General features: G+C 38.4%; 1 protein-coding gene across 16 annotated transcripts in view; it reads left to right on the top strand.

Moving 5' to 3' along the window:
* LOC109474152 (CLIP-associating protein 1-B-like) overlaps nucleotides 1–12,389 on the top strand; it is a 72,997-nt gene that overhangs the window by 27,754 nt on the left and 32,854 nt on the right. For 15 of the 16 annotated variants that reach the window (XM_019774372.1, XM_019774382.1, XM_019774380.1 and 12 more), the window contains one exon: nucleotides 10,128–10,180. In XM_019774372.1, the coding sequence (XP_019629931.1) occupies nucleotides 10,128–10,180 (53 nt within the window). Of the gene's footprint in view, nucleotides 1–3,342; nucleotides 3,571–10,127; nucleotides 10,181–12,389 lie in introns of those variants that run through there. The other variant, XM_019774386.1, reaches the window with a different exon arrangement.

Raw genomic sequence — 12,389 nt, 5'->3', positions numbered from 1 at the left:
AATATATCCCTCCATTGTAGCAGAGCATCATACATGTAAAACATGTATTACAGATACAATGTGATGTTTTTTTGTTCATTTGTGAATTTTATATTTCTACCTTTTCCTAAGTACCTTTGTTATAAATTTTTCCTGAATATCAGAGAGTCAGATCTGTTTGTTTGTTTGTTTTTTCACTCTCAAACTATTATTTTGCTGTATATTGTTTGGGTTATATATTTTTATTCAAATGATCTGGTTAGATTGTGAATGCAACTGAATGATGCTATTACAAATGCTAATTTATCTCATTCTTTTACCTCATAAAATTGAGTAAGTTTGTATTTCACACCATTTAAATACTTGATTGTCTTTATAAACCAATCCAGACAGGTACCAATTTGTGGCATTTAGGTCATGGAAAAAATGTGTATTGTGTTGGTGAAAACATAGGAAATCCTTGTCTTCTGAGTTCTTAGTGGAGAAAAGCCCCAGGAAATGTAGGTTCCTGTAACGATAACTGCCAGGCATTTTCGGAAAGTAAAGAATACTTTTGTAAACGGCTACTTTAACTGTTTTGACAACACAACGCATTATTGTCTCTGGGTAATCTCCAAGCAGATCTTTGAGTAGAAACTCGTAATATTTGCTGACGGTAGCTTTTTTGATAATACAGTACTTAGTAGTACTCTTGTACTAGTAGTAGTACTGTACTGGGTACTAGAGACAGCACTATAGAGTAGTATAGTTCTAGAGTTTAGAAGAAAACAATTCCTAAAATTGATAGTTGAAAGTGATGCATGCCATCTTAGGTACATATATAACATTTGCCAAAAAAATTGAATCGAACAGTTTTGATATTGTCCAGCCATAAGAAAGTAAAATTTAACAGACTTTTACAATTATGGAGACTGAGACATGTTACAGTTACAAATTAGGCTGTTCTTGATAAAATCTGTAGTCCCTAATCCCACATAATGTAACTCACCTGTCAAAAATGTGTAGGTTATTCATGGAAGGTGAAAAATGGTGCCCTAAATGTACATAATGGGACCCAGTCTGTTATCAAGACTGTCAGGAACAATTTATTGGTAATGAAACCTTTGGTAAATGTAGTTTAATGAACCACATTTGTATGCATTAATGCTGTACACGTGCATTTTTATGAGATGTGTCAAATTTTTTGATCTATAGAACTTTATGAAAATGTGTGTAAAGTATGTTGTAGCAGAATCATCATTTTTGTAGAATATGTCTACCAGAATATGTGTGTAATTATGATTTTTGATCAACCATGCATGTTTCTCAACATAATGACAGTACAGGAATTAATGTTACAATATTGTATGATTTGTATCCGACAGAAAATTTTTTTCTATACCTTCCCCACTATAATCTGTCTTTCCTGGATTAATTAGAGTGTTTCTAATTAACTAATTAAGTCTTTGTTTCTTGGTAAAATAAGCAAAATGTTGTTGTCCCTGAGCTTCTATTGTTGAATAATACATGTACTAAGATATCTGTACAGAGAGAATTGCTGGCCAACGCCCAATTTCAACAGGAACAGCAGACTCAGAAATCCTGCTATTTGTAAAGATCAGCCTGGCGTCGTTGCTGTGTCAGGCCCAAACCAAGGATTTCTGTGGTTCTGGGTTAAATTAGCTTTTATAGCCTCTTTTCTTTGTTTGTTTCGTATAACCAGCAATCTGTCTTTTGGTGTATCATGCCAGTTTTGTGCAGTACTAGCATGGAGGTAGAAATATGATTTTTTTCTACCTCCATAGTAGTAAGTACAAGCTGCATATGGTCGGACTGTAAGGTTTAAATCACTCACGCCAGGAAGGTGTATTAAAATATAGACCTCATTTGCATAATTAATCAGGAAATAAGTTTCTTTGTTATGATAAGACTCACGTTGGGTGGTGAATATGATCAACTCTTATAATTCATGTAGATAAGGTTCTTATTTGCACAATCAATGAGACTGAAACATCTAAAAGTTGTCAGTCATTTGGCGAAGGTATGGGATCATAGAACTCTAGTTAGTGGTGCTAGAGTAGAGTGATGGATGTCACTCATAATGTCTGGAAATAATCTCTGTGAGTTTAAAGTAAAATGTATTTTGCATGTTTTATGCAAACAAAATTCCAAACATGAGTCAAGGAATTGAATTGTTTTGGCCTAATGATCCACTAATGCTACCTTGTAGCCTTCCTAGCACAAAGTCAGGTCTGGGGATGTCCTAACCTAATAAATACACCAGACAAATTTATGGACTGGTCCACTTGTGTCAACTACAGGGGAGGGACAAGTTGCGATAGAGCATAAAGTGCATTTTTATGAGGTTTGAATTATTTAGTTCCTTTCGCTATTCTGTTATATTTTTAGCTTCCATGACATGTAATGGTTGGTGAATATGTGTAGAAAGTGTTACATATTACTTGGGTAGATATTGTTAGCTTTATGAAATTAGTACAAGTGGCCTACCCTCCTGTACGAGTGGTATCGCCCCATGAGTAATACAGGAGGATTTATTCCCTTGAGATCATCAGATTTACCTACAACTTTGGCCCCGAGTCCTTCAGAACCACCAAACCGACAAACGCTGCAGTTATGGCTGCAGCCGTCTTCCCCGAGAAACTCCCTACCGCAGCTCGTCATGCGTAAATGTCGAGACCTTCCTCCATTGTCTACATCTCGGTGGGCGACCTTCTCAACCTGACCTTTGAGATTTCTCCTGTTTGCCGAACAAACCAGACCGAAGCCGAGGTTTCTCCTATTTTTAGCCACGCTTTGCCAGCATCCTTTTGACTTTGCTTGCGTTGCTTTTCTAACTTGACCAGCGACCGGTGAATGGAGGGTGACCCCAGCTGAACTCTTGACGTGACTTTTTTGGCCCCTTTGTTTACGGCAAGGATTGTGTCATCGTGGCGCTGGATAGAGTCCCAGCTGGAAGTGAGAGCTCTGTGAAACAGCACCGTCTGAACATTCAGTCTACAGCAACTCAAAAGTCTTTCTACGCTTGAAGATAACCAAGAGGGACAAGAAGCTCCTTGTTGCCGAAAGTGTCTTGCTGGGATATCTTTACAGCGTCTTCCCTCCTTGTGAGAAGTCTTGGATTCTCCAGGCTATTCTTAGCAGGAGACAAGATCAAACAATCCAGACTTCATCTTTTTCTTTTTCTTGAGTGGAGATGACTTAAAACAGCAGGACTTGAGCTCTGTGTTTTCTCCTAGATGTTTGGGAAGATCTTTTTTCTGTTCTAATACTACAAGGCAAGACATCTGCTGTTGTACTTTTCATCTGCGCGCCTGGCTGGACCATTTAAAATCATCCTTTCCGAGGAAAGAATTTCCTACGAGACCCCATAGTTGCCAGTGAAAAAAAAGGAGTAGCAGTTTCGCATCAAGAGAAAACGACAAGGGTATTTGAAGGTTGTTTTTTACGAGGATCCGAGGATTTGGGATTACATTTCGGAGTGGGTGTTTCTTCTTTGATTTGCTTCACCAGGAAGTGTGTGGTCTGAGATTAGAGCTTTAAACATGGATCCATCCAAGCGCAGTGGAATCCCTCTGCCTGTCTCTGTGTTAGGTATGTACAACCCTTACCCACCTTTCAGTATTGCTTTTATTTCAAACAAATATGGATTTTGAAGTTTCCCGAAAGGTACTGCTTATAAGTAATGGCTTTTTCAAGAAGATTGTTGTTTGTGTGTTTCAGCCTTTTTTCTTTATAACCCTACAAAACGATAGAAAATTCTGCTTTTGGCACCAGTCCAGTAATTATTTACATCTCATCTTTAGGTTCATTCAGGTAAAGTGGAGTCAGATTGGCTGTGTAATGTTGAAGTAATAAGCCTAATTTTGACCTACCGTAACTGGCTATTTTTCCACGTAAGGTGGCCACACAAGGCTGCAAGGGGGGGGGGGATTATTTTATCCACGCATCATTTCAGTTGTGTCTGTTCTTCATGCTCAATAACCAATTACCCTCCCAAATCAGCCCATCTACATGCATCACCATATGGGGCTCAGTTTTCATAAAATCTGCTCACAACTGTCAGACTATTGTTCTCAATAACAATAGACTCTCCAGTTGTAAGTGACACTTATATTACCATTTTTCTTCTCAAAACTACAATTATTAATTTTGCTCATAATTCGAAAATTTGACATAGAATTCTTTTGACATTTGCATTTCAGTTCTCATTAAACAAAAATGAAACTGTCTCTTTTGGAAATCAGAATTGGTAATCACTTAGAGAATCCATTTTACCAGCATCTCGTCTATGATAATCAAGTTATTATTCAATTTTGAATGTGTTATGTACAAACAGATGGCTCGTATTCCGAAAAACTGATCAAGAAATGATTTCGCTTATTTTCTAGCATATTATGTTGCACATATTTCTTATTATTTAGACATAAACTTCATGTGCAATTTTGCTGACAAAATTTTCGAAGAAAAAATTCTTCACTATCAGGTTTAACGTCTGACTGAATCAGAGCTGTTTTTGCCTTTTTCATCATCGTTTTTTTTTTTGTGGTAGACAACAATAAGTTGACCTTGTACAGTGAACTTTAGAGCATTACCTCAGTTCCAGTTCTATCACATGAGTTCACAGTTTGTTGGTTCGACTGCATGTTTATTTGAACTGTAAGAGAGTAGGGGAGCGTGCTGTGTCATTGCTGGGTAACCCTGGCATGAGTGGTTGGCATACACTTGATGGTTAAAATCTGGAGAGAGGCGTTTTTGTCCTGTTTGTCAGAGTAGAGTGTTAAGATGAATATTAATCTTGAAATTTGCCTGGTAGATCGTGCTCAGTGACAATAGCCTGTACTTACTTGTGAAATTACCGCTTTTATTAATTTAAATATACATGTATGAAGAAGGACAGCATTTAAAAAGACACAAATTATTTTGCCATAACAAACTAGATTAGAAAGATTTTATGTAGTTCTAGCATATTTGCCTAGAACTTAGTAGAAGACTGTCAGCACAGAATATCGTCAGCTGGGAAAACACAGTGTAAGCATGACATCATAGGCTATATTTAGAACGGCCCTTGTGACGGGGATGAGGTCATACTTCACGATAGAGCGACAGTGCGAAACAGCGTCTCTGAACTACAGTGTTCATTTATTATGAAGGATTCATTTTGTACCTTTGAGCTGAAGCTCTCTCACACTTTGTGCAAAGTATATAGTCTTCTGTAACTGCTTGTCCAAAGTTGAAACGAGAGCCGTAAATTCTTCTGTTGCTACTCTTGACTTAAGTGCGGTAAATGTAGCATCCAATACTTGAAAGGGCACAACAAATATACAGATGCCAAGTCTTATTTAGTTACAGCAAAGTTTACGCACACACAACTAGACCTCGGAAGTCAACATGAACTGTTCGAAAGGTGCACTCTCATTTCAGAGTCTTAGAGTCATAAAAAGAAAAATGTTTTAAAGATAGACATTAAACTAATGCTTAGAGAAAGCTGTCAGACTGTGACAAAATTCTTCTGTACTTTCTGCTGTGTTTAGCTTCTTTCTTTGTTCTGACAGATTGTAGGTAGATGTCTGTAGTTTCCCTTGGTTATGTAGAAGAAGGCAGGAGAATGCATCCTGGTATCTGCCCAACAACTGAGACATTCTCACCAGCACTGTGTGATTAATGCATCAGTACAACTGAACTGCCGTTAAAAACAAGATTTACCCTGCCCTGGATGTGTGCTGACGGCGTAATTCACGCGCGCAGGACAAACATTTTATCAAGATGTCTCAGTCCATTTTCTCAGCATTCAACCGGCGGCCATTGAGACAAATAACGGTGACAGTGATCTTTTTTAAGAAGTTGCCGTGGGTGTTCAGGGTCATTTGGCACAATCTTGATACATCGTGTTTCTGTTTTCTTGCCAAGGGCCAATGTGTTGTGTACTGTGGATTGTACTCTAAAATTCTTTCAGTTTGCAGCAGATATATATTAACAGATTTTCACAGCAATTTTAAGTCAGTTGTTTGCAATGTCGTGACTTTTTTGAGTTCGCAGTTGAAACAACCATGGTAATAACCCTGTAAAGTAAATACATTGAACATGTACTATATATTAATTTTTGAGGAGTTTGCAGTGAGAAAACCACAAATTTAAAGACATGAAGAAAATGTCAAAATTTACAGTATATTGAGGCAGGGCCAACATATTTGTCAGTGTCCAACCCCTATTGTTGTAAAAGGTCATGGGTCAAATTCTTACTGTTGGCTCTCAGCATCAGGCTATTCCATTCAGTTGAGGGGGAAGTCGTGAAGATTTTTTCTTCAAGGTTGGGCCTTTGACAAATTGTGAAAGCAATTCAGTTATGGGATAAAATTCTGTGAACTAGACAGGAGCTAAAACAAAGTTATGGTATTTGGGTAAAATTAAGATCGTAAAGAATTAAATATTGATCTTATTAGTTGAGTAGCTTCTGGCTTAAAATTTGACAATAGGCACAGGCAATGTTGAGGAGGATAAACATTCTTTCATGTTCTTCCTTTGAAGCCATTAAGCTATAAAACATCAGACTTGCAAGTAAATTATAGAATCAACTGTTTGATTAATTTGATAATATCTGTGCCAGAACAACTTGATGCTGTTTTAACAGTCCATTGACCCAAATATAAATGTATTGAGGCCAGACTTATCGAATGTAGAAATGTAATATTCACTGTTGTTATTGGGTAGCAGAGATGAATTCCCTTTCACATTTTAATGGATTGTTTAATACGTAGAAGAGGCTATGAACAGAAGTATACAAAAGGAATTAAACTTGACATATTGTGTACTCAGGAGCAAGGTGCAGAGTGTCTAAAAATATCTTCAATTTGAAATCTTCTAATTAATAATCCTTGTACAAATTAAGATTTATGAATTACAGACTCACCCAAAGTTCTTAGTATCTTAATTGATCAAGCAAAAAAGATAACTTTGACAATGATGTCAGATATTTTTGAATGGGCAATGAGTTTTTCATATGATGCAAACAGGAAGTTAAGAGATAAGTTCTAGGTATAACTGATGAGTCACCGTCTTAATGATGTTACAATGTCAATTTTGAAAAAACAAGGGTAGTGACATCACATACTACACTTTTCAACAGGTAAATGGTGAGGTAATTCTGTGTATGATGAGTCATCTGTGATGTCAGTAGGTCCCCAGGGACAGGACAGCATCCTGGTCTTTCTTATCGTAATGAAATCACCGCTCCATCCACACGCAATAACGTTCTAACGCCACATGGGTTTGCCATAAAGATTTGTCTAGACATCATGTATAATCAATCATATACCATGGCGGAAGTGGTAAGAAGCAACAATGTATGGGGCATTCAAGTCAAAGGCATTTTGATAAGGAATAAAAGTGATGTACAGCATATATACATGAATGTATCCATGTTGAATCATACCTCATATAATGTTATGATGCCTACAATGTAGGTGTAGGAGCCAAAGAGAATATTAAATATGATATGCATTACACTCCCCTGTATATATGCAATAATTGATGCACTTCATACATGTATTATTATAATGTGAAGAAAAGCACACACACACACGCTCACACACACACACACACACACACACATTACACACACACACACACACACACACACACACACACACACACACACACACACACACACACACACACACACACACACACACATGTATACCCATACACCATCCCCCAAATGTTACCTGACGCTCCCCCGCACATGTGCAGCCACCACTGCTGCAGGGAGCATCATTCTGCAGTAAAGTGCGCCCAGATGTAACGTTTGATGGGAACAGAAAGTGCTGATGCAGCGCCCAGAGCTATTACTAAAGGAAGATTCACCTCCATAGGCACGCAGAATTTATGGCCGTCCTCAAATCTGGGTTGTCCTTTCTATCACCTAGCTCATCAGAGAGACTTTCCGTTATACTACTTGTAGCTTGCATAGGATGAAGGTCAAGGGTTCGAATCCCTGTTGAAGGGGAACAACAGAATCTCATGTTAAACCAGGGCTGTTGCCAGCTCAAAATTTTTGCTGTCAGCCCAGGTTCATATGATTGGACCTTGGGGAAAGGGCTCCCAAACTAGTCGGGGTCTGGAGACAAATTTTCGATTGTGAAGCCTCTAAAATCAGTATCTCCCACTTTCTGAGAAAAAAATAATGTGGTTAAGAGTGTTTTTTGGTTGTCCTTTGGGTGTTTTCATATTTTTACTCAAGATTTTTGTCAATTGTGTCTGTCAAGGTTGACGTAAAGTTCCTGCAATTGATGGAAAAATTGGTGCTGGTGAAAGCCCTCCCTGTGTTAAACTGGATAGTGAGTGAATGTACTCAGATTTTGAAGACCAGTTTTTTTTTCCATCATCCTCTCCACAGGTGTGTCCTGTTTTTAGTATCTATTGTCGAGTCATAAATAAACGTTTATTCGTATCATACTAAAGTATTTCATAGATCAGAATATGGATAAAGAACCAAGAAATCAAATTCGTATGGCCATAAACAGTAATCCCCTTGGCAGGATTCTTCCTGAATTGTCCCTTATGCAAATTTATGAGGACTTGAAAATTCAGGGCTATGCAGTCTGACTAGGCCAGAAATTGAATTACCCATAAAAATGGCAGAAAGGGCCTGAATGTACTATGAATTATTCAACCAAAAGACAGAGGACAACAAAGGGGTTTTAGAGTACCAGATTGTGTACAAATAATGATGCACATGTGCATTTAAGATATATAATACTTTCCACTAATGCAAAAATCATTCTCTAGTCTATTTTCTGTGATGCATTTTTGTAAGATATGTGAAGTCAGTAGTTCCAAACATTATACAACTTTGAGAGAATTTTTATTTATAAGAACCCTGGAAAACCCTTGAAGAGACTCACTAATAACCTCCCTGGAATTACAGCACATAGTCTATCTGTTTAGGGCAGAAAACGTACATTTATATCATGGTCTGGAGTGGGTTTTGTTAGATAATGCAGCAGTAGGAATACACTTTGCTTTCTTCTGAGGGACGTTTGCGAACACCCTTAGATGGCAGTTTATAACTAGCAAGTTGGGATCAGACTTTCTTCATATTATAAGGTGGGTGTTTTGCTTTAGCTTACATGTACCCTCAGCAATAGCTGTTTGGGACAGATGGAAGATTGTATAGTATATTTATGTACATGTACATTAGTATTTCAATCCATAGCTCTTGAGTCGGAAATTTAAAAGGGTATAGAACTATAGGTTGAAGTGGGTGAAATGCAGTCAAAAGGTGGCAAATGTTGGTGAATTTAAGCAAAATTACCTGAAAATTTACAAGGTGTTACTGGGATTTTGACAAGGTGGTTCAGAACCATGCCCATGTATGTACTGTATCTTTAGTAGTAGTCTTATACTTACAATTTCTTAGGCGAATTACATTTGTATGCATACATGTAGCTGGATCTTGCTTTGCAATTTTAAATACATGTTAAGAGCCACTCCTTAGCTAATTCACATTACAAACAGCTATTCCAGAGTGTGTGTTGCTGCTATGCTCAGTATTCCAAGGACATCCCCATGCTGTGTAGTCTGTCAATGCATCTCCACTGACCTACATACTTTACTACCCTCTCATAAATATGCCAATAAGTCACTGACCTCTCATTGCTATGTGCCATACCAGGGTTGTATACTGGTATGATGATACCACGAAAATCTCTTAGATACACTTGGTGAATACCAAATGCAAGCTGGTACTAACACTCCTTGGTAGTCCTTCATACTTCTAATAGCTACCGGTAGTACCGTGCCTAAATAAGATTACACTATTATTACATATTTTGTGAGTAAACCTGAAGAGTTCCATTGCTAATATTCCGGCATGCAAATCATTAATGCGAACACATAAATCGTACATGTAATTGCAATGTGTTCTACTGCTTGACATGATAAATGCAGCACAACCCAGCTTCCACATGTTGTTTACAGGCTGGTTATTGTTGTACCACTTCATTTCATGCATATACATCGATGTAGGTAACAGAGCATCTAGTAACATTTGATTGTACATTGATTTTTTTTACATGTCATTTTTGTTCCAGTGCATCATGTGTAGTTTTCCGTTCTCTAACCAGGTGTCTGTCTGTTGTTATTTTCTGCAGCGTCCCTCCGGTCCAGCAGTTCTGGTGACGGGGATGAGACAGACTCTGCCAAGGTGGGTTACTCTCAACATTATTCCTGGAATATTCCTGGTCCTTCCCGAAAAGCATCAATGCTTCCTAAAATATCCCTGGTTCTTTCTTCAATGCATTAATGCTTCCTGGAATATTCCTGGTTCTTTCTGGAATGAATCAGCATTGTTCCTGGAATATTGCTGGTTCTTCCTGGAATGTATTAATGCTTCCTGGAATGAATCAGCTTTTTTCCTGGAATACAAATGTAATCCTGGCTCTTCCTGGAATATATTACTTCCAGTGAACCTCAAAGGGATGCTGTAAGCGATCTTGTATTTGATCCTCTAGTGTTGTTCATTCCAGTGTGTGAACAATTCCACAAGAAAGAAACCTTTGTACCTGTTCACAAATGTGCATCCTATGAAAAAATGTCCATAACAATATGGATGCTTTCTTTCCACGTGAATACATTGTTCCAGCATAGAATGAACCAAGTGATTTTCTTTTCTTTTGTATAGAGAACTGTTTCAAAAGGTGCAAATAAAACAGTTCATCACCACACAGGTGATAATGAATTGTTTTAACACCTTACCTTATTCATCTGTCAGTCACACACTTAGGTCTTTTGTTCTCTGTGAGTTCATTTTATTTTCCCACCTTGACTCAATAGAATACTGGTAGACAATCCCTTCATTTTAGATGCAGATCCCTTGTTCTTTGCCATTGATCAAAGAGGAATATGGACCTATCCCCGTATTCCCTGCAATACACATTCCACAATACACATTACAGATGGCTAGCTGTAAGCAAAGCCTTTGGTACTGATGAAAGATAAGCAGATATCTGAAACGTCTGACGCTTAAGACAATTTATTCAGTTGCTTGAGTTCTTTGAAGTGCCTAGTAGACTTGTAATGTTATACCTGGATGTCTAACCTTCATCGCCTTTCCCTACCCCACCCCAGAACAGACCCTTTATCTACTGGAGCAGACACATGTATGATCTCCCCTACATGATGGTAGGCAGTGGTTTCACCCAAACAGGGCTCTCTCTAGCAACAATCCCTCCTTCCATCCCAGAATGGAATTTTCCTGCTTTGGACAGCAAAACAAACCATTCCATTCCCTAACTACAATGTATGCTGGCTGAAAAATAGTCAAATTTAGCCAAAGAGGGAAAAGAATTTTTCAGGCGAGTTTGGCCCCCATAGGGTATCATTGGCCACAACCTCACTCTTCTGGTCAGTTATTTACTGCATTTTTGCCAAATTGTAGTCTATATTACTCCTCAGGAAGGCCTGGTGGAGGCTACCCACTGACAGACAAAAAATCAAATTTTATCAAAGTCAAACCTGAGAGAACAGACAAACCTTGAGTGCTGGAGAGAACCCTGCTTCAACAGTTTTCAGTTCAGATGGTTGATAGTCCAGTTTGTTGTACTGGATTTGTTTTCATCTGGTCCATTAATTTGATACCTTATTGCAGAACCCTGATTTCAAGTTCCTTCTTAACCAGACTGTTGTCAGTGTTGAAAACCTTTCAGTTCTTCAGTTTACTAATTTCTTAACTCAAAGTTTCCACGTCTAAAGCTCTTTTCTAGTAGGCCGTAGGGGCAGTGGGTTGTTCATCCACTGGGTCAAGGGCATGGTATTGGAAGGTGGAGCCCATCCCTCTCCTTCCATGGCCTTTTACCTACCAACCAAAGTCAGGCACCCATTTTACACCTAGGTGGAGTGAGGAAAATCATTGCATGTGCCTTTCCCAAGGACATAAGGTGTAGCCAAGAATCTTGATCTCGTGTCCACTAGCCTTGTCACTTGGTCATTCACACAACTGAAGTGAACGTCTGAGAAATGTCTGAATTTATACGTCTGAGGTGGCACTGACGGTCAATGACCCACTCATACGCAGGATGATATGCAGGGAGCGTATCAAAATGATTACAGCGACAGTTTGTCAAATCGATCTGCCTTCTGCTGCCAATCAAACGTGATTCATAACAAGGTAGTAAAGAACCTGTTCATTAGCCACCACAACACCAGCAGAGGAAGGGAACTCTCCAAGCAGCTAATTACCTCCACTGCCCTGTTGCGATCCCGTACCGTAAAGGTGCTAATTTTTCTTCATCAGGTAATAAGGAAATACTGTGGGGTGTACATTGCAGAACAAAGTAAAATGCTGTTGTGATAACGCTATTTTAATCTACTTGGCAATTTCGGAGGATTATTTGCCAGATCTAAATGTGACATGT

Source organism: Branchiostoma belcheri, unplaced genomic scaffold (assembly GCF_001625305.1).
Source record: "Branchiostoma belcheri isolate BF01 breed outbred unplaced genomic scaffold, Haploidv18h27 scaffold30, whole genome shotgun sequence".
NCBI classification, from domain to species: domain Eukaryota; kingdom Metazoa; phylum Chordata; class Leptocardii; order Amphioxiformes; family Branchiostomatidae; genus Branchiostoma; species Branchiostoma belcheri.
Note: the sequence above shows the minus strand (reverse complement) of the source record. Positions and strands in the feature narration are given on the sequence as shown.